This window comes from Acinonyx jubatus, chromosome A1, assembly GCF_027475565.1.
Source record: "Acinonyx jubatus isolate Ajub_Pintada_27869175 chromosome A1, VMU_Ajub_asm_v1.0, whole genome shotgun sequence".
Classification (NCBI taxonomy): Eukaryota; Metazoa; Chordata; class Mammalia; order Carnivora; family Felidae; genus Acinonyx; species Acinonyx jubatus.
This window is the reverse complement of record NC_069380.1, coordinates 99,218,075-99,241,574: the sequence shown is the minus strand read 5'-3', so window position 1 is coordinate 99,241,574 and position 23,500 is coordinate 99,218,075. Positions and strand designations below refer to the sequence as shown.

Here is a 23,500-nt window from a genome sequence, read left to right as displayed (position 1 = left end):
CTGACAGCACAGAGCCTGCTTGGGATTCTCTCTCTCCCCCTCTCTCTCTGCCCATCCCCGACTATCTCTCTCTCTCAAAATAAATAATAAATAAACATTAAAAAAAGAATGACTTTCCTTGAAGAAAATGGATGGAGGATGTCCCTGGTGTTTGGTGCTTGTGCTTCTCGTTTTGGCACGAGGCCTGACCCTTGTGGTCAGATGGCTTTCAGGTCATAGGGAAAATGAAGCTTGAAGGTAGCAATGGGGGCAAGACAGGAAAAACCCACAAACTAAGAAAGCCACTCAGTTTTTCCAGCATTTACAGTTAGAGAGAAAAGGAAGCCAAGCATAGATACTATTTGACCTGGTATACAGAAGTGGGGTTTTTTCCAATGCCTGATTGGTCTTCAGCTTATATGCTAAAGGGCCCCCAGCTCTGAGGGAGGGCCAAAGAAGAACATTAGAATATTGATGTATTGAAATATTGGAAACTTATTGAATTCCTGGGTGTATTAGGCCCTTCCTCAATTCGTAGGACATTTCTTCACATAAGACAACCTCATAGAGGTAAAAATTTGAAAGAGAAATGAACATAAGCAGGAGGTAAATTACAAAATATAAAGGGAAAGCAAGAGATAGAGTCCTATGGTGCACCTGGGTGGCTCAGTCAGTTAAGCGTCTGACTTTGGCTCAGGTCATGATCTCATAGTGCATGAATTCTAGCCCCACCTCCGGCTCTGTGCTGACATCTCAGAGCCTGAAGCCTGCTTCAGATTCTGCATCTCCCTCTCTCTCTGTCTGTCCCTCACTCACACGCTGTCTCTCTTTCTCCCCCTCAAAAAATAAATAAACATTAAAAAAAAGAGAGAGAAAGAGTCCTAAGTCAGACCCTCTTGAAACTCCACCTATTCAGAAGTCTCAACCGTATGATGCTTAGCAGTAAGATTCTGTTCACAGGACAATCGCCTCTGTTTCAATAATGACTTCTTCCAGGTTGTATTGGACTACCTGAGTGAAGTTCTAAGAATCTTGGGAAAGATCCTAGTTGTTGAGCTTAGAATTTGGATTTCTAAGCACTACGTACATCCATCCTGTCATTACGCAGAGACTTACAAAGGATTTACGACTAGAAACTATGGGTGTCTGTTTGGAGCTGGAAGCAGAGAGATGGGAGCAAGAGGTAGAAGTAAGCATATGAAGATGTACAAAATTATTTAAGTTGGATTAATTCTTTTGGACTGTGGCATGTTGTAGCTTTGTTCATTTTTAGGCCTACGTAACATTAGAATTTCTCATGTGTGATACTCTCCTCTCACAGACTTTACAGTTAATATTTTTGTTTCTAGAGGAGCAGAAAGCCACATACTAGGACACCAAATGCAGTGACTATCTAATTTTGTTTTGGTCTTTGGGCTGCAGGAGAGGTAGCTCTGTCGTGGCCTCTCCCATCACGTATATAATTGTAATTTGAAGCTTATCTTAAAAAATAGTTATGTTAGCCTGTGATTTGTACAGATGAGCATGGCTCTTCACATTTTTGTATTAGGAAGTGATACATCAATTTTACCGGTGGTGCTGTGGCTTAAAAATTTGTCACTTTCCCCTCACCCCCCACTCAATACACACATAGTCCACCCATGCAGTATACACACACAAAGATTCATGAGGCCTGGTTTCTAGAACCAAGAGGGCAGAAGAAGACTGGTCTGGTTACCTTACAGTTGTGCTTTGTACACCTGAGAGCCATGGGATCCTAGAGTGGTTCTCTGATATGCAGGCATGGTTGGCACCAAGAAAAGATGAAGAAATGGCACATGGAGGGTTGGACATCAGTAGTCCAGCTGTGAACATCATCAGGGGGCAGTTTGTGAGGTCAACACTGGATTTCGTGACATCAGTACAGCTGAGGAGGTGAACTAGGGCCACTGGAAAGGCTCATAAGGGTACTAATCCCCAGAAGGATCCCACTGAATGTTTTATCTACTGCCTGCCAAGACTTCCAAGTCATTCTTGTGTTTGGGAATCATAGAGGCAAATGGTGCCAGGAGCCTTAGTCTTTTTAAAAAAATTTTTTTTAAGTTGATTTACTTTTGAGAGAGAGAGAGAGAGAGAGAGACAGAGCATGAACAAGGGAGGGGCAGGGAGAGGGGGAGACACAGAATACAAAGCAGTGGGCTCTGAGCTGTCAGCACAGAGCCCAACGTGGGGCTCGAACTCACAAACTTTGAGATCATGACCTGAGCCAAAGACAGATGCTCTACTGAATGAGCCACCCAGGTGCCCCTCCAGGAGCCTTAGTCTTGATTTTAGAAACTCAGTCTAGCTCAAGGCATGAAGAGACAAAGGACTAAGCAGATGCTTCAAATTAACCTTTTTCTCTCTATGCCTTGCTTTCCTATCTGATAGACTTGATTAGCTTGGCTGGTACTTCGTAAAAAAAAAAAAAAGTATGAGATATAAGTGAACAGACTGTAGTTACCTCAGTTTCCCACCAGCAGTCTACACACTTGCTTTATCCACATTCAACCTCCTTCGGACATTCACACGTGCCTCCTCCTGAAACCCTGCCCTCCCAGTGGGCGCTGGGATCCCACCCACTGCTGTGGGTTTCTCCTCCAGGCTTCCCACTCGTCCCTGTCCCCTCTCCTGTTTCTTCAGCCTCCTTCACTCCATGGGATCATAATCCTAAACATTCAAATATGGTCTGGACACTTTCATCTTTAAGGAAACCTCTCTTAGCCCAACATCTCTATTTCTACTCCACGCATTATTTCTCTCCTGGTCTTCAGAGCCAAACTTCTCAACACACATCCTGCTGTTACTGGTTCTAGGTGGTTTTGCCTTCAACACCTTTGGCAAGCATGTTTGCTATGTGGCTAACTGGCCACTAGGCAACCTCACCTTAAAAGATAAAATAACAAAAAATACAAGATGGACAGTAAAAAGGGCATGAGGAAACATAAAAACATAATTAAATTATTAATTTCTTCCTTCATTAAGAGAGGTAACAGTTTGGGACCCCTGGTTGCCTCTGTCTGTTAAACATCTGACTCTTGATGTCAGCTTAGATCATGATCTCACAGTTGGTGAGTTCGAGCCCTACATCTTGGGATTCTGTCTCTCTCTTCCTCTCCCTCTGCTCCTCCTTCACTTGTGCTCTCTCAAAATAAATAAACTAAATAAACTTAGAAAAAAGAGACGTATCAGTTTTCCAAATACTAGAATGCATATTTGAAAGTGAGCTTTGCACTGCATTGTGAAAGCCTTCTACTCGGTTCATTCTTGGCATATTGTCACATGTCTGTTGATAGACGTTCCAAAGTTCTATGGGAAATGTGTAAGAAATGCTAATGCTATAATTCATTTGTTAGTGGGCTTTGTTACCAATGTCACTGTTATCATTTTCTCGTGTGGTATAGTATAGTATAGTATGCAATCCGCCTTCACACTCTCTGTTTTCCCCCTTCAAGTAAGTTTTATCAGCCTATTTTCTTTCAAGTCTACATATGGTGTTGTTGTTCCCTATTTTAAGACAACATCTATTCGTCAGTGTATAGAGCTTTACGGGGACTAGCTAAGATTTATATAATATAAAATTTGGAACTTTGTCAATGGAGAAATGAAACCAAACTGTCAGCCAGTTATTTTATCTTTTACAGCCAAATTGCCGTACAGCCAATTAGTTATGTGGTGAAAACGTTTGCGGCGAAATGCTTTGGGACAGTGATGTCTATGGTGGAGATGGTCACAGTAGAAACACCAGACATGATCTTCATCATCCACACACTCTGGAATCCTCACTACTCCGGATATGTTCTTTCCAAGGCTATAAGACTCAGTCCACACTGCCAAATCAAATAGTTATTTTTTGGCCCTCATCCTGCTCCACCTTTCAGCATCCCACCCTGCTCTCCACATGCTTGTTCGTGACATTTTCTGTAGTGTCTCCAGCCTCTCATTCTCCAGTTCCTTTTCCTTTAGTGCCTTAATGATTTAATGCCTCAGGGCTCGGCCTGGCATCTCCTTTCCCAACTCTCTGTTCATTCCTATGACCTTAAATACACATTAAAAATGCACAAATATATATATCCCAGTCCAACCTTCTCTTTTGAGATCCTGACTTCTATATTCAGCCTGACTTACCCACTTAGATATGTCACAAGCACTTTGAATTTGCCGTGTCCGGAAAGGAACCATTGGTCTTAACTTCCAAGAGCCTACCCTGTCTCAAGTCTTCCCATCTTAGAAAATGGCACCAGAGCACTTGCCCAAGCTAGAAGTTTGGGAGCCGTTCTTGACCCCTCCTCAGACCTCCACATCCCAACTACCACCAAATTCTGTGCATATACCTAATCTCTGTCTTTGCTACCAAATGCCTTGGCCAAGTTTTCATCTGCTTTCAGCTGGATCCCTGCAAGAGCCACACAACTGATGACCCATGTCTCCTGGATAGCTGCAGGGACTATGGTGTTTCTACAGCCTCATCTCATTGAGCTCATTGAGCTCTGACCACACTACCTTCGGCCAGAATGTCTCCTCCTCTTATTACTCCCCTTCTCCTCACATCTTTCCTCCTGGCCAATTCTTTCTTACAGGTCATGTCTCAGCTGAAATGTCGCTTCCTCCCTGAAGTTTTCTCTAACCAAGATTCTGAATGTCCACCTCCTGTCATTATTCACTGGTATATCACAATTTGCAGCTGTATATTTATTTACATTTATTTCCTATTACTTCCTCTGTAAGAGTAAAAACTCCATGAGATCAAAAACTGTGTCTTTTTTATGACTAGATATTTAATACTTAGTCCAATGCCTAACAATATATATTTGCTGAATGAACACACTTCTGTCCACTTTGGCTTACTCAGCAGTCCTAGCCTGGCAGGGTAGCCACACCCAAGTTGTATCCCACACATTCCACGCCTCTTAGACTTGAAAAGATAGGGTCTTCGTAATTAGATCTGGCTCTGACACCCACTACCAAACCCACTGTGTAACTTTGGTCAGGTTGTTTAACTTCAGTATCCCCAGATAGAAGTCAGAAAATAGTATCTGTCTTATGGTAATATTGTGGAATATTAAGCTCCGATCATGAATACATAGTACTGATCATCAAGGTACTCAATAAAAAGTTGGTTTCCTTTCTTCCATGCCTTCTTATAAACTCCAAACCCAAAAGATACAAATGTGCACACTCCTTTGAGAACATGTGTCCTGCCCTTCTGAGTCTTTCTGATTATGACATTCCCACTGAGAGTCTTGCCTTTAGAGAATGGAATAGTTAGCCATGGAATAGCACTTATGATATTTAAATCACATATATAATTGTAGCTCTCAATAACTGGGGTTTGTATTCTAAGGGCACTTTCTCAAATGTATGTGGAGGTAACACAAAAAGAATAGTATTTTTCACAGCATAGACACTGTACTTTAAAAGAAAACACCAGATGGCAGCACCAGATGCTAGAGATGGGTCTGATGGGATTTTTAGCTCAAATCTAAGCATCTCTGATGCCAAAGGTAGCTTAACACTACAGAGAGAATGATTTATAGAAATAGATGATTTCCTAAAGAAAAACATGCCTACTTTGTAATATGGTATAGGATTTTCACATCCTATGAGCAAAATTCTAAGAAAATAACTCCAAGCATTATCTACCTAATAAAAGGTAATGAGACAAAGGCTTCATTTTGGTTTGCAGTTACATTTAATAAACTGCCGATCTGTGTTCCCATTAGCCAGAAAAGGCCTGCAGTTGAAGAACGAAATACTATCAGCTTCTAGAAAAGGGCAACATTTTTTCCAAATATTAAATGCAAGCATTAAAATGTATTCATTCATATGAAAGTAAGGATCAACAATGAGCTCTATTACTGTACCCCTCAGCATCGCTTAGGAAAGTGCTTGCTAGGAGAGACAACAGACTTACTAAATAGACTAAAATTCAGTAGATTAAATGCCAACACTAACATTCAAACCGATAATCGATCTGTTTCCATCTTATGCATCCAAATTTCATCCAGGCTTCTCACCACTTTGAAAGTCCTGCTAAAGTAGATACTGCTCATGCAGGCTTTCCCCTGTTTTTGGAGGAAAGAAAGAAAGTGTGATCCTGCTCATGGTACCGCGTAAACTGTGGATGCAGCAACCCCAGGTCAGTTCCACCGTTGAAATAAAAATCCCCATCAGGGTTTTTTTCTCTTACATCCTGCTTAGTCTCCTTCCCAGCTTGCCTGTGAGATCAGAAAGGGTAAATTCAGGCCTGTCTTCTGGAAGAGACAATGGACAATTCCAGCCCATACTGTGGTTTCGTGGGCGAGGCGGAGCTAAAGCAAACTGCCCATGGAAGTCTTGGAGAGGAACTCGTCTCAGCGGCCTTTATTTGCGTTTAGATTTGATTGAAGGGTAACAGGAACCCCTGTGTCATAAGAGAACTGAGCCAGTCTATGTTGAAGGAACATTCCGAGCACAGGGTAATTCACTCTGCCAGAGAAACGGTCACTGTTGCCCAACTGGAACGAATGGTTTTCCCAGCACTACGATCAAGGTTCTGAAAAGATTTTTCCTCACCTGAATTCACTACGAGATTGAGCCCCCTGAGAGCCTCAGGCAAGATCGCAGATTCTGATCTGAAGTCGGCTCAAGGATTCTAGAGGAAAACGGCTTTGACTGACAAGAGAAGAAGAGAAACACACATCTGAATTGTGAAAAGAACGGGCCTGTGTCGTGTCATAGCCAAAAGTCGGCTGTCACAGGCAGATGAAATCCTGAAATCGAACAGTGCACAAAGCAGTGATCTTTATGGGAAATGGATTATGTCCCATAACATCTCAACTTTAAATGATACAAGGAAGCTGTACTATCTAAATTTTAAATGACACAGAGAAAGAAAAACAACAATAGAACAGGATCAAATCGTAACCCAAAGAGAAAACCACACTACCCGGGAGAGGTTTCCTGTTGAAAGCACTGTGGAATGGCAAATATCTCTTCTAGGGAAGAAGTAAAGTCCAATGCTCCAAGAGATCTTACGCCTCTCTGAAGCCTACCCATTTTCTCCATTTTAATTAACGCAAGCTTGCTTTAAGTCTGGCAGCTAAAGGGACCCTATGTTGGATGACCTCCCCATGCCCACCACTAACGCCTGTGTGGTCCCCGAATGGGCCAGCACACATCTGACAGCAATGGGTGCCAGTTTTTCACTGACACGCACCTTCTCAGGTCTGGGAGCTGGGTGGGTTATGCTGTGACAGAGCCACATCCTCCAGATGCCCTTGTTCTGACGGACTCCCCCTACTTTGATCTAAATGCACGAGTCACCGAAGGCCATCGCTGACCTCTCCTTCTGACATCTCCCCTCCAGATGACTGGGTGAGTCAGGAGGTGTCTTCCTGTGAAGCCATGGGCCCAGGCCAGCCTCGTTTAGCAGTCGTGACTGACTGAGAACACGCTGTGCTCAGCCTGTTGGCACAGAGTATGTGTTACAACAAGCACAGGATTCCTGACCACACTCTTCCCTATCTTGAGATCTGTACTGAGACCACGGGAAGCAAATGCATACAATCAGGAAACAGGGCTGCAAATCAGAGAGCTCATGGACTTTCTGAGTTGTGGCCCTGAAACACAGATTCTTGTGTTCTCTGAATCCAGACCCCACACGTTCTGGAAGAAAAGCAATAGCTAGAAGATGGGAAAAACAGGTCATGTTTATGAGACCAGCCTGCAGCCCATGCCACACTTAAAGAGCTTGGGTTTTGATTTCGGCACAGAAACCAGCCTTTCTTTCTTCAATGTTCACTGGAAAACTTGCTCGGCATCTCTTAGTCTGACCCTTTGGCTTTAGAATCATTGTCTTGGAAACTTGTAAACCAGTAAGTTTCTAATAATTTCATTTTAAACACGAAAGTTATGGAAAAGTACTAGAAGTTTGCCAATATAATGCAATAAAAAAAAAGTAAGCAAGAAAAGTTGCATTAAAAATAAAGGCTGCCTTCTCCACTCCCCCGCCCCCCAATCCTTCTGGTTGAATCCTTTACGATAGCTTGGGTAACCTCAGTTTCCCCAAACAGTCCATTTAAAGAGTCCCTGCAGGGGCACCTGGCTGGTTCGGTCAGTAAAGAATGTGACTTTTGATCTCAGGGTCATGAGTTCTAGTCCAAATCTGGGTGTGGAGCCTACTTGAAAAAGAAAAAAAAAAAAAAAAAAGAATCCTTGCAGAGGTGGGGTGTTTTAGTACCAAGCCATGGAGAAAAAATTTTGACCACTTCCTATTTCTCATGATTTGAGATTCTGCAAGGTATGACACAGAACAGTATACCCACTCCTGGGCTTAAGGGCAGCACATGGACCATGCTGTGTGGGGGGCCACACACATTCCTCCCCAATTCTGGTTGACACTGACACTTCAGGTAAACAATACTTCACCATAGAGGTTGGGGGCCCATGGGCTCATGCTTATTCCCAGTTGCCCAATTGGGCAGCAGAGTCTCATATCCAACCCAAATACAGGGTACAGAGCATCAATGGGAGCTAAACCTTTCCCAGAACCATGAACCCACACCTCGTTGCTTTGGAGACTCCCCTGGAGTTAATCTCCTACATATTACAATCGTGTAAGTGTTCAAAGAAAAACATGCTGTATTTGAAGAGCACGTCTATTTCTGCAAGTGCTCCAGTGTTTAATTGTTGCTAAAGTCATTTGGGGCTTTTGACACAGATTCTATTTTAGCAAGATAAACTCAGCATAACCCCGCATTGCCAAAAATGAATTCCTAAGGTAGATGACTAAAATAAACCGGTCATAAATATGGGCCGTTGGAATGGGGATTATATCTCTGCAATGTAGACACACCATTAATGACTCATTTTCAAATAACAGTCTCTCCCAAGGATTCTTGGGATGAGGAATCAGGGAAGAAAGACATCCATCTCTCTTTCTTTAGGCAGAGCGGAAAAGGACTATAACCCCACCAGGCGGGGATATTCTCGCATCTACTTGGCCATCAGAGATACAGCCCCTGGGGTCGGACAGGCTGCACGGAGGCAGAAATAAGTCAAGGAAAGAAAACATCCGGGGTGCCTGGGTGGCTCGGTCGGTTGAGTGTCTGACTTCGGCTCAGGTCATGATCTCACGGTCTGTGAGTTCGAGCCTTGCGTCGGGCTCTGTGCTGACCACTCAGAGCCTGGAGCCTGTTTCGGATTCTGTGTCTCCCTCTCTCTCTGCCCCTCCCCTGTTCATGCTCTGTCTCTCTCTGTCTCAAAAATAAATAAATGTTAAAAAAAATTAAAAAAAAAAAAGAAAGAAAACATCCTAGGAGTGGGGCATCCTGGGGATCGTTTTCTCTCCCTCCCCTGGAGGCAGAATATACCCCCAGGTCCACTCAATGCATCTCACGTGGCATGAGTTACCTTATCAGTCACAGTGGGCACTGCCATGTTCCTTTGCTGCTTGGAATTTGTGGACTCTTTCAGGCCACCTTTCCTCCCTAAGGTCAAATTCTGAATTTTTGGTGCACTTGGTTGAACCCTACAGCTTCTCTGGTGTACCAAAAGGCGGTCTGGGGCAAAGGTCCGGCCGCAATTTGCACAGGGCACCAGCTGAGCTTGACTTGGCTCCTCTTGGTTGGACTGTCCAGTTGGAAGGGGCTGAGGCTTCCGTGGGAGTGGTCGGCGGAGCTCCCTGGGGAGCCGGTCGTTTTCTATTTGCCACTTTTCTAGGCATTTGGGCTCATGAATAGGAAGGGACAGAGTGCCAAATTCCCTACCACAAATGTAGCAGATGAGAGTCTTTGGTCGGGCTGGGATGCCACCAGCAGCTTTCCTGGCACCAGTCGGATCATCAAAACGGTTGGGGTTTGGTGCTCTGGGCCCCTCATCCTTCGGCTTGCAGCTCCTCTGGTGAACAAGACGACGATCCGGCAAGAATGTGCGGCCACAGGATTCACAGGGCAGCAGCTGAGCCTGGGAACTTTGAAACGCTGCTTCGTTCACGGCCTGAAGATTGTAGGACCCACTGCCCCTGAGAGGCTGTGGTTTGGAGGGTTCTGGCCTCCGCAGGTGCTTGGGCAACTTGCTGTTTTCAATATGCCACTTCTCCAAGCACTGGGGTTCATGAATGGCAATTGATTGGGAGCCAAATTCTCGGCCACAGATATAGCACACCCGGAATCCAGGCCTGCGGGATGGTATCACAGGGGGGCTGTGCGGACTTTCTGACATAATTCTCCTCCTGGACCGTTTTGAGAGTATCACTGTTCCAGGTCTTGTCAGAGGTCCTATCTTTATTTTTCCAGCAGGATTGACATGCTCTGTTTCTGGCAAAAGGCTGGAATGGGAGTCACTAGATAGAACGGCTTGGTCGATAAGGAAGGTGGGTTCTTTAGAATGGTGGAAAGTCTGTTGCAATTTGTTGGAAACCCTTTTTTTCTTTCCTGTTTCCATTAACAAGCAAGTCTTTCTCTATGCTCTGATTTCATGCCAGACCCCTTTTGGGATCCTGGTTACAGCGAAGGTTAGTCAGGTTGGCTGTCCTGGGGTTCCACACTGTTGCCAATACCTTAGTCCCAAAGACCGTGACTCAGAGCTTCATTGCAGGGCAGCAGTCTGGAATGCTGGAAAGTCCTCATTAAACCTCAGATGCTTCCAAGATCTGGGGGGAAAACATAAATCAAGAAGTTATTACACACACACACACACACACACACAAACACACATCCCCCTTAGATTGTAAGGTGACAAAGAACAGTAATTTTTTTTTTTTGGACTAGTATCCTCTTTGGCTAGCAGAGTAACTGGCAGATAAGATTTGTTCAATACATTTTGAAATAAATTTGAAGAAAATTTCCATTATGAATTTTACTGTATAAAGAAGTGTTCTGTCCAAAGAAAGATCAACAGTTACAGTGTATCACAGACACAAAGGGCACACACCCACAGGGGCATGGTGGTGAGACCACGGAAGATAGAACCAGCAACCGCGACAATGAGATTAAAGAGGCTGTGGGTAATGTAAAAAGACTTTCTTCCACTCCCTTAGGGATTCACAGCTTTTTAGTGCCATGGATCCTTTTGATAGTTCTCTGAAGCCTATGAACCTCTTCTCAGAATAATCATTTTAAAAGCCAAAAATAAAACTCTTACTATTACCAGTGAAACTAATTTTGTTGAAATAATTTATCAAATATTTTTGGTCATGATATATGTTATATTCAAGACATAGTAATATGCCAGACTTAATGAGTGCTCATGAGCCTAAGGTAAAGAGCTCCTGCCAAAGTAGTTCAACAGTGAATATTATGAGGATTATCAGGAAAGCCCCCAGAGTGGGCAAACTTCTTATAACCTACCAGGGTTCCACTTTTCTTTATTGTGGGAATGGAATATGGATAAATTGTGGCCATGTATGTCAAGCCAAGAATGCCACCCAGGCCTTTACCCTTCCTGGTAAAATCTCTGTGGATCTCCCCTGTGATGGACAGGTTGAAATTTTGCTTGAAGTTCTTTTTATAGCTATTGAACTCATTTCCTTGTATTATCCCTATCTCTATCATATCTATATCTATACAGATGGATAATATGGATAATAAAGATTAGATAATACAGATAATATACAATTAGATAAATATCTATTTATATATTATAGTTACATATAGTATATTATTATATGTAATATATAATAACCATAATATGGAAGATAGATAATACAGATAATATCTATTATTATATATAAATATACTTTATATTTATATATTATACTATATATTACATTATATGTATAATTTATTACTTTAAATTATTTTAAATTTACTTTAAATTATTTTAATTATCAATATTAATCATTAATTTATTGTTACAAGTAACTGTATATGATTATATGATATATTATAATAGATGTTATCTATCTGTCTTCCAAATAATTTTTATAAAAACATGGCTCATGATTTTCCCAAACATCACGGGCAAAAGGCTAAAGAATTTTTACCTTGGGGAAAAGTATGAATCAGTTTCACCCAGGGGGAAGATTACTGTCTAAACCCCAGGAAAGATTGCTGTCGGAAATCTTAGGGCCTTCTGCATTTCTGGAAGGGTGACTCAGGTCTGGCTCTGTGGGTATTACCCACTCCCAACCATGAAGAAAGCAGCAGCTGATCTGAGGCTGGACCCTGTAGACATAGCAGAAGCCTGGGTCCACACAGCACAAGGACAACCTTCTGGTCATGTCAAAACACTGGTTGGGCATTGCATTTGCTACGGGACAAAAAAAGCTGGGAGACCTATGCCTAATTCCTATATTTTGGTGCCAAGGAAGGTCTGAATCTTTGCACTTAAGACTATCAGATTGGTTCTGGCACAGAAAACGAAGCTATCTGTCATTTGGACAGATCCTCAGACAGTGATATTAACACGTGACAAAAGAATGTGTTGGCCCCAGAGTAGCCAGCACAGAAAATGAACCTCAGAGAAACAAAATGTGTCACCTGATTGGCACCATCCAAAAAAGAAAGTGGATCTAAAAAAACACAAGGAATGGGGCATCTGGGTGGCTTCGTTGGTCGAGCGTCCAACTTTGGCTCAGGTCATGATCTCTCAGGTCATGATCTCTCATTTCGAGAACTCGAGCCCCGAGTGGGGCTCTGTGCTGACAGCTCAGAGCCTGGAGTCTGCTTCGGATTCTGTGTCTCCTTCTCTTTCTGTCCCTTCCCCACTCGTGTTCTCTGTCTCTCTCTCTCTCTTCCAAAAATAAATAAAAATTTTTAAAAAATTAAGAAAAACCCACAAGGAATCTAGTACAATTTTATCGGCTCATGGGGGAAATCACCCCAAACCATTGCTTCGGTTGGTTCCAGTATCTTGTTGGACCAGTATCCAGGTCCTTGACAACAAGGACCCCTTGTTTTCATTTTCCATTTTCCTTCATACCCGGAAGTTGCAGACAACAAAAGGACTTAAGGAGGCAGGAAAAATCAATGCAATTAAATAACCTTACTCCCCCTAAACTTGCGCACAATCTCTATCTTTTCTTTCTCTCTCTCTCCCTCCCCCCCACCCCCCACACAGCTCCCAGCCAATCAGAATACTGGGAAGGCCACCTAACTTGCCTCAACAATTCCCGTCTCTTTATGATCAGGTAAAAGAACTAATACTGAACACCAACCAGGCAACAGATAGTGCACTAAATTTTATACACATAATTTCAATCAATTCTCAAATGAGGCAGGTATTGTTTCAGTTTTATAAACCGAAGACCCTGTGACTCAGAAAAGGCAAGTAACTTGCCCAAGACAGTCAGTGTTCAAGTGACAGAACTGGGGACCAACGCCAGCTCCCTTTGGCTCCAGGAGTCGGCTCTTTCCATGATTCACTCTGCTGAACATTCCACCCACTGAGCTTCTTCCCTGTTTTAATGTACAATTCATATGTCTCATGGGAAGGTAACTAAGCTTTCACCAGGCTTTATGTTGCCCTTTAGGAGAAGGAAGAGAGAAAAGGGAGACGGTGAAGCCTTGGAGATGGAAAAAGCAGGAGAGAGAGACTGGGGATACTGGGGACAGTATTTTTCCTGAACCAACAGGGGTCATTTTATTTTGCTGGAACTGGCTTTCTCGATGACATTTTCCCCCTGCATGATATGCAATACAGATCTTTTTCCTAATCTCACCAACATCCCTGAGAGAAATCCACATTACCACACAGGCGTGGGGATGGGGGAGGGGTAGTTGGGGGACAGTGAGTGCAGGGGGAAAGCAAAGGCTGCCCCAAGAGGCCAGAGGTATTCTCTTTGCAGCCACTTCACCATTTTGATTAGGAATGTATCTTTCTGCAAGTGGACATGTTTGCACTGGAGATACTTTGGAGCAAACATGAGAGCATCATCAAATTCCTAACTGTATCTTTCTTTTCTTTTCTTTTCTTTTCTTTTCTTTTCTTTCTTTCTTTTTTTTTTTTTTACCATCTCTTTCCTCCCTCAATGTCCTCCTGAAATTTCTGTCTTATTGTGATTAAAGGTATCAAAAAAGGAAAGAGGAGGTAGCTGGAAGCCAGTGAAATTTTGGGGACTGGCGGGGTCAAATGGAGAAACTTAGGAAGTTTCCGTCAGCGATTCTGACAAGGTGTAGCATGGCCAGATGCTCTCCCCTATATGTTAGTTCTAAGGGCCAAATGAGTGGAAAATACTAAATGCATATTCTTGAATCACTTAAGAAATTGGCTTGCCGTGCAGTCACATCATAAAGCAATGTTGCTAGTTTATAAAGAGAACTACTTTGCAAAGCCAGCCAGCTTTACCCCAAGCAGCCGTGGAGAAATGTTCACTCCAGTTGGTCTGAATTATTCATTTTGGCCATATTTGCACATAGGATATTCAAGGAATGCCTTGGAAGGCATCACATTTTATCGATATGATGCCATTTTTCCGTGCCCTTTGGGGTTCACAGGAAGGGAGGGACACACTGACAAAGATGAATATAATAACCATGGAAATCCAAACCTATCTTGGCATAAGAAGGTGTTTCCCTATAAAAGAGGGGAAAGAGCACAACCCAAGAATTAAATCTTTTTTTTTAAAGTGTAGTCTTTTGAAACAAAATAAATATAAGTGATGCATAACCCCTTCCCTGTTAGTACATTCTTTAAATGTACAAACGAATAAATAAGAAAGATGGAGTTGAGCTGATGCTGGCTCTGAGCAAAATTGTAAAATAGAGGAGGCTTGTCTTTAATATCTTCCTTCCACCTCATTCAGCAGGCTCCATTCTCCCCTGCCTGGTGCCCTAAAAGGCTTGCCAGTCTTCCTTCCTTTGGAAATCTAGCTTTCAAAAGGGAGCCGATAGACTTAGACTTATTCACACCAAGGCTTATGACTGATGCGATAATATCCCTCCCACAGTCTGGCAAAGATGACTATTTCCCCACCAGTAGTTATTCTGCCCAACTTCCTCAAATTAAGAGAGCCCCCATTCTTAGCTGAGCACGTGATTTCCCAGGTAAGTCTGCAGGTCCCTTTGCAGTATTGTGTAAGACTTGTAAGAACACTTTCTGAAAGGAAGAGACACAACCTTCTCCTCTTCCCTTCCTTCATACTGATGCTTAAAACACAGAGGTGATGGCTGGAGCACTAGCAGCCATCTTGGACCAGACTACATTCACGTGACCCTTGACATGACAGAGCACAGACATGTATGGACTTGAGTTTCTGGTAAAGGTGGAGCCATCATAAAACTCTCGAGTGTCACCCTTGGTCTTTATTTACATAAGAGAAATAAATGTCTACTTGTATTGTAGCCACTTTTAAATAGTTTTCTACTTGCATGAAATCTATAATTAAAGCCTAATTCTAATGAGATACAGTTTTATTTTATTTTATTTTATTTTTTATTATGAAATTTATTGTCAAATTGGCTTCCATACAACACCCAGTGCTCATCCCAACAGGTGCCCTCAGTACCCATCACCCACCCTCCCCTCCCTCCCACCCCCCATAAACCCTCAGTTCTCAGTTTTTAGGAGTCTCTTATGTTTTGGCTCCCTCCCTCTCTAACCATTTTTTTTCCTTCCCCTCCCCCATGGTATTCTGTTAAATTTCTCAGGATCCACATAGGAGTGAAAACATATGGAATCTGTCCTTCTCTGTATGACTTATTTCACTTAGCATAACACTCTCCAGTTCCATCCAGGTTGCTACAAAAGGCCATATTTCATTCTTTCTCATTGCCCCATAGTATTCCATTGTGTATATAAACCACAATTTCTTTATCCATTCATCACTGGATGGACATTTAGGCTCTTTCCATAATTTGGCTATTGTTGAGAGTGTTGCTATAAACATTGGGGTACAAGTGACCCTATGCATCAGTACTCCTGTATCCCTTGGGTAAATTCCTAGCAGTGCTACTACTGGGTCATAGGGTAGGTCTATTTTTAATTTTTTGAGGAACCTCCACACTGGTTTCCAGAGTGGCTGCACCAATTTGCATTCCCACCAACAGTGCAAGAGGGTTCCCGTTTCTCCACATCCTCTCCAGCATCTATAGTCTCCTGTTTTGTTCATTTTAGCCACTCTGACTGGCATGAGGTGATATCTGAGTGTGGTTTTGATTTGTATTTCCCTTTTTTTTTTAATTATGAAATTTATTGATACAGTTGTATCTTAATAGCTGTCTTTGGCATAGCACAAAATGAATTCTAACAGCAATATTTTAACTTCAGGACCTTCTTTTTTGATGAAAGAATTTTTTTTTTGAGAGAGAGTACATGTTTGGGGCCAAAACTGACTTATTAAATATATACTTTTTCCTGAAAATCAGAAATAAAAAAATGGAAAGTGTAAACATGAACCAATGGTTCTGAAGAAATTGGTTCACAATCCCCCTTTCCTAGAATTATTTTTTTGGGAACAAAGTTGAATCACATATTTTGCTTCAGGAAAATAAAAACTTATTTTTTCCATGAGCTTTCAAAGGAACAAGAAGGCCATTGTTTTTTGTTGTTGTTGTTATTGTTTTTTTTTTAAAGGTTTATTTTTGAGAGAGACAGAGCTCAAGCAGGGGAGGGGCAGAGAGAACTGGAGACACAGAATCCAAAGCCGGCTCTAGACTCTGAGCTGTCAGCACGGAGCCCGAAGCGGGGCTCGAACTCACGAACCATGAGATGACCTGAACCGAAGTTGGATGCCCAACTGACTGAGACACCCAGGCGTCCCTCTGTATCTCCTCCTTGAAGATCCAATTTTCAGCTCCATAAGGGACTTCTTCAAAGTTTCTAGGTTCTGATAACCTAGAAAAACACAGCCACAGGAGAGATGACAGAAGAAGAAAAAGGAAGGAAGGAAGGAAGGAAGGAAGGAAGGAAGGAAGGAAGGAAAAAAGAAAGAAAAACACAGCCACAGGAGAGATGACAGAAGAAGAAAAAGAAAGGAAGAAAGAAAGAAAGAAAGGAAGAAAGGAAGAAAGAAAAAAAGAAAGAAAGAAAGAAAGAAAGAAAGAAAGAAAGAAAGAAAAGCACAAACAGGCAATAAATCTCTTTCTTTGATACTTCAGCCCTAGGAATGGTAGCTGTTGCCTCCTTCATTTAGTAGCGTTCTCTTTTTACCCTGCTGGTTACTACCTATAACAACTTCATTCCTGGTTAACAATCTTTTTATGAAATTCTAGTTAAATAAGTGGTATGGTTTCTGTCTCCTGACTGATATAACCACCCTTAGAATATAAGTAATAAAAATCTGTGATATTCAAGCTGCACATTACCTCAGGATTGTAGCCAATATAAACTCAAATGAGTTCTTTCATAGCATCTCAGAAAATCATACGGTATGCATCTTAACATCCAATCCTCAACTTATTCAGACCACTGAAAACCTATTTTTGTAATGGTTCCACCATCATTGTGCTTCAAGAGCTAGAACATGTTTGCTTTTCCATTTGTGACTAACAGAATTAAACCAAAAGAAGAAATTCGCCATTTAGGCATTTTTCTTCATTTTATATGATAATCTTCAGCAGCTGACAGCCCAGCCATAACGCCAGCACTGCCACATAGGGAGTCGCATTACAGTGACCCCACTCATAGATGAAAGACGACCAGCTGACTCGGATTCTCTGCACTTCCTTCTGTGTAGCATCTGGGCCAGTAGCACATGCAGTCCTCAATAATTCTCATGTGAATGACAAAAGATTCTAAGGTGAGAGCCACTGGGAACTGGGGGTGGACTGTTTTGGGAAAGACAGAAGCAGCACTGGAAAGGTGAAAAATGAAACCACTTTCAGAAAAGCTATTTAGCCTGAGGTTTATAGGGCTTTAAGGGAATCTGGCTGTCCACGTGGGCATTTCCAGGCTGATTTTGAATAGTTAATGAAAATTTACCCTTCCTTGTCTTTCCTTCACTGTGAAGCATTTTCAACCAAGAAGTAAGTTTCTTCACCTTCATTCAGTCTAATTATCAGGTGTAGACATAATAGTCTATGGTGTTGGGAAAGCTATGCCAACAGAAAATGGGAGAAATACACTCTTTACACTTCTAAGTAGAGCCTTTGGTAAGGACATTTTATGTTGTTAAGGCTCATAATATCACCCTATGAAGGCTATTGTTAGATTGAGCCTGTAATTTTCACTCTATATTGAGTTTCCAAATCACAGAGTACTCGAGTCACAAATGCCACACAGGTATGACCATGTAATTGTAATATTGTCATTTGGAGTGGTAGAGAACTGGTTATGGAAACCATCAGTCTCATCACATCAGAATCCTATCATGTGTAGAAATTCAAAGGGTAGGCAAAAAAAAGGGGGGGGGAGGGGGAGTCAGGCTGTGAAATAATAAACAAATATACAAACCATCTTTTCTGAAATTTGGAGTATTTCTATTCTATTCCAAATAGCTCTTTATCAAGACTTTAAAAAAGGGTTGATAGGCCAAATCCAGTCCACAGATAAGTTCCTTTTGGCCTGCTTAGAGTTAAAAATGTTTGAACTGGGTGCAATTGTTTTAAAATTGGGAGATGTCACACAAATCAGGATTTTGGTTTCCTTTGAGAAAGTGGAAGATCTGGCCATACAGAGTCCATATTCCAACGTGGCAACAACCAATATAAACATATGGAATAAAGGCCATGCCTACAGGTCAGACAGCTAGTTTTCACTCTTCCAAAGTTTCTCATCAGCCCCTTGATTTATTTATTTGCAGTTCATTCTTGATTCTCAAAGGCATTTGACTTCCTGACCATTTGTGATCCTTGCTATAAAATGTCCCTTTACCCTGTTTTCCTCCTCAACTAAATGTTTGAAAATCCCTTTAAGGAGCACTTGTTCTCAGTCAACTGGGAATCCAGTTGAAGTCTCCTCTATAGGAGATATTTGCTAAAAACATGACATATTTATTGGTAAAAATTCAGAAACAAAGCTTCATAATGACAGCAGAGAGAGGCGGAAGGATTTATTTCTAAGAGAGAAGGGAATATCCAAAGGGAAAAGAAAGAACCAGTGACCTGAGGAGGAATTTTCAAACATTATTGGAGGGTCATAGGAAATGATGCATCTACTTTCAGAGAGAAAAAAAAAATCAAGCAGCCAGTGTTTAGATCAGCCACAGGAGAGATGATAGAAGAAGAAAAAGAAAGAGAGAGAAAGAAAGAAAGAAAGAAAGAAAGAAAGAAAGAAAGAAAGGCACAAACAGGCAATAAATGTGTTTGGAGACCATCTGAACTTTTTGGAGGCACTCCCATAATTACTTAGTTACCATTGATATAATAAGAGCTACTCTTCTGCTTAAGCCAACGATTCTTGATTTACCGTTAAATGATTCCTCAGATGAAGAATGTTGGATGGCTTCAGTTATTAATCTAAAGAAAGAATCAGTCAAAAGAACATCAACAAGCCATTAACAATATATTGCTGGACTTCCAAGATTTGGGCTGGAAATATGTCCTAAGAGAATTATGCTTCCTTGTGCGGATTACAGAATCTGGCACACTTTTTCTTTCTGACAAACTGGCCTCTTTGTCAAGTACCACCTATAAATTAGTTTGAACTGAAAATGTTTAAGAACGGCATGGCAATTCCTTCTCAACCTAGAATGAGATATCAGCTATCCATCAAGGGTCTCAAGTTGACGTATTATGATAAAACAGTGGGGGAAACGACAGATACCATTTTATTATTTAAAAATTGCAACTAGATGCACGTGTCATGTTGCCCCTGTCATGTGATACGTTTGCACAGAGTTCCCACTGTCTTCATGTACATGATTTATTGTCTCGGTGTGCTACCTCAGTGTGGTATCTTTGGCCCACACTTACAAGCCACAGAGTGGTAGTATCAGAAGGGTAGTCACGGGATTCAGTGGGTCCAGGTGGAAATAAGCACAAAGAAGAACACAGCTGGCTTTGAAAGGAGGTACTTGGCTAGGGGAGTTTGGCCGATGAGAGATGGGCTTCACTGTATCCTGGAGGAACCTTTTCTTAACCACATCACCCATTGACCAGACAACAGGCAACAGCCTTAGCACCACCCACCTCCGGGGAGGTCGGTGCCTCCCAGAGCCTGGCTGACACTTAAATTGATCGTCATTACCATTCACTGCAGACATCAACACCCTTTGTCAATGCTCTCTCCACCCAAAGCTATTTCTGAGGAAAGTCCCTGGGAAGAATGTCAAAAACAGGGCCGAGCCCAGGAGGCAGGCTGGGTTTCTGCTGTGTGTGTCATGAATGTGCCTCTATTTTCTGATATGCTCAGCATGACTTCCCTGGTGATGCCTCTGGAGACCCAGGGATTTATGTACAAGCTCAAGGCCGTTTCTGAACGTGGGCTCTTTGTTGCTGTTCTCCCCGCATTTCCCATCCTCCTATGTAAATAAGTCATCAAAAAGCTATTGTTGGTCAATTTGACATCTCTGACTCATGAACAAAGCACTCTTTCACAGGCCAGATGGTTTGAGATCCCTGATGGTTCAGCCCTTCATACAACAACCTTTCATTGCTCAGGAATCTTACATGGGATATCCCCTGTTGAAGGAAACCACTGGAAGGCGTCTCCTGGTGTCTAAGAGGAACTTGTCCATCCTCTCTGTTCCCAGAGCCCAGGCCAATCATGAAATGTGGTGACAGCTCTTTATTTGCAAACCTTCTTAGCTTGTAGTTTACTTTTGTTGGTGGTTTAAAATTTACTGAAAGCCTCCTTCCACCCACACCCAGTAGTAACCATCAGACAGTAAGAAGGTCAGTGTATCAACTGCTTTATTTTGTTTTCCTTTAGTGAACAAAAAGAAGACCAATGAAGATCAGAAATATCAGCATATTTGATTAGAAGAGTTCAATTTAGGGGCACCTGTGATGAGGGAGCATAAGGCAAGCTGAGGGCAAAGCACAAGCTATCACCTTCCCCCGCCCCCACTCCCTGTGCGATATCTATGATATTTCTCAAGCACTCCTGGCTGCCCAAGAGCAAAGTAAAGGAAAGAAAACAAATGGTTAAACTGATAGAGATCACAGTCATGCAGGACATGAGTCTCCATGAGTTTACAAATTTCTTAATGAATTACAAGAAAAAGGCAACCTTATCAATAGCCTAATCTCCAGAAACCTGTAGATTCAGTTTCCGGGAGCCCTAATGTCATCCTCCCCTCTATAGTGATGTGGGGAACAAAGGCAAGAAGGAAATGGCAGGCAAAGTTAAATTTCTTTATAACATGCAGCCCACTGACAAATACTTGAGGCAAATACAAAGTAGAATATTTCTCTAGGAACCCCCTACTGTCATAATGTAAATACCTTACTAGAGGGAAAACAACCTTAGCTTGACAATATCAAGGGCTCAGGTATCTTAGGAGTCATCTTTAGCATATCAAAGTCCCACTTTTGCCTCCCTTTTGCCTTTATCTCCCCCAGCTCCATAGCATATCACCAGTCTATCTTCACCACCGCAGGGCAGCTCCTTCCACTCACAGGTCCTGTCCCCATGCTTTAAAAAAATCACCTTTTTGCACCAAAGATGTCTCAAGAATTCTTTATCGGCCATCGGTTCTGGATCCCCACCATTCCAAAACCTCATTACCTGGGTGGCTCAGTCAGTTAAGCAACTGACTCTTGACTTTGGCTCAGGTAGTGATCTCACAGGTTCAGGAGATCAAGCCCTGCTTGGGGCTCTGCACTGACAGCACGCAGCCTGCTTGGGATTCTCTCTCTCTCTCTCTCTCTCTCTCTCAAAACAAAGAAACAAACATTTAAAGAAAAAAGTAAAAAGAAGAGTTCAATTTAAAGTCAACTCTGTGGATGTTGATTTTTCCTCTTTCTTGTGTTTTCAACAAGCTCTTTCCCCACCTTCTGTGCTTTCTTTTCTTTCATTGCTTCCACTGTCTGTCTGTCTCCACTTTAAGTCTGGAAGAACAATCCAACACAATAAAGAGAAGGTGCTGTTGGGTAGGGTGTCCCGTGGTTGATGCCACTGCTAATTTGCTCTGGAGACATGACTCAATGCTTACCACTACAAGATTGTGGCTTATATTTTCATTCTATTATATTCTGGAGAAAGCAGGATTAGAAATGATAAGCCCGATATAATCAGACAAGTCCTCAAAAGTGGAAATCCTTTCCCTTAAAGAGTTTGGACAACCAAAGAAGAAAGCACCCCTTCTGGCCAAGGTTGACTTCAAGCCGGGAAAAAGAAGCTATGTGGCCAAAGAATGTGTGTGGCCTCTAGAAGCTGGGAGACCAAGGAGACACAAGGCCTCCAAAAAGGGCTCCCCAAAATGAACACAGCTTGGCAACACTTGTTGGACTTCTGACATATGGAACTATGAGATAGTGAATGTGGGTTGTTTTAGCCTGCTAATTTTATTCTATTTTGCTACAGCAGTAACAGAAAACTAAAGCACCACAACAGAAAGAGATCAGCATTGTGAATGCAGACTTCTGCAAAAACGTTGCTTCCCCTAATTTTGCCTGCACCATGACCCAGAACCTTAATAGTCAGTTCAGAGTCACCCAGCTCTAGTCTCCACTGGAAACAGCCCTGGGGGGGATTCCATCCCAGGGGCCACGATAAAATGCCCCACGTGGCCCTCTAGAATGAGAATTATAATACAATTCACTCTATGGTAACAAAGGCATAAATATTCACATAACATTAGACAGCAGAGTCCAGTGTCTCTTTGTACCTCTGGTGAGGACCCTCAACCAGTGTGACTGGTTGTGAAATAATCTTATCAGATTTGGCATTCTCTACAGCTTTCCTGTCCACATGCCAAGCTTGTTCTCCCCTTTCCTCTTTGACTGTATTCTTTGTCTTGGCCTCTGCATGTTTTTCTATCAGGTAGAGTCTTTACTGACTGTTTTCTTCAGAAAGTGCTCGTGGCTGACTGGCTCCATTTCTTGTTAAGGGAGTGCTGTGTACATGATAAGGGTTCCCTTCTCTCTTTTTAATGGTGTTGTCAGGACCACAACCAGTCTTCTCAAATAATTGGACCTTTCCTAGGTGGAAAGGTCACTACCAGTTTGGATTCTGAGCTGAAAAGCCATTTCTGTTTTGCAGAGTGATTTCCTATTGCGAATTGTAGGGTATCAGATTATGCCACATTGGCATATGGATTATTTTGAGGTGAAGGCAACTGGGAAGAAGCAGATATAAGGGAAGCAATCTGCCCTCCCTCTATTTGCCTAAAAGCAGGACATAAATTTGTAAAGATGTCTCTCTTTTCCAAACCAGGAAGGGCAGAACTCATCAAAGACATCTCTAGACTCTTGTCAGCTCAGAGGCTAGCGTCTAGAGTAAGATATGTAACATCACTAAATAGCCTCTATCTTCCATTAGTTTCCCCCATATATTTATCTTCCTATAGTCTGTTGCCTCTAAAAGCCTAAATCCCTTTTTCTTTGTCTTGTCACTTCACCACAAATTTATCATTCTTTTTTAAGTTTCTTTATAGATTTCAAACTCTGACCAGCCAGAGAGTTACTCATCACTGAGTCTTCTCGTGTGGATGTGGAATGTGCATGTTAATATACTTTGTTTTTATCTTGTTAACCTATCT

The 23,500-nt window shown here is 42.2% G+C and overlaps 1 protein-coding gene across 6 annotated transcripts in view; it reads right to left on the bottom strand.

Moving 5' to 3' along the window:
- LOC106975186 (zinc finger protein 474) overlaps positions 1-23,500 on the bottom strand; it is a 94,561-nt gene that overhangs the window by 30,101 nt on the left and 40,960 nt on the right. For 5 of the 6 annotated variants that reach the window (XR_008297378.1, XR_008297377.1, XM_053220230.1 and 2 more), the window contains one exon: positions 9,391-10,630. Coding sequence is in view for 4 of the 6 variants with exons in the window: in XM_053220230.1 (XP_053076205.1) it covers positions 9,391-10,422 (1,032 nt within the window). In the remaining 2 variants the exon portion in view is untranslated. Of the gene's footprint in view, positions 1-5,952; positions 6,063-9,390; positions 10,631-23,500 lie in introns of all 6 variants that reach the window. The other variant, XM_053220239.1, reaches the window with a different exon arrangement.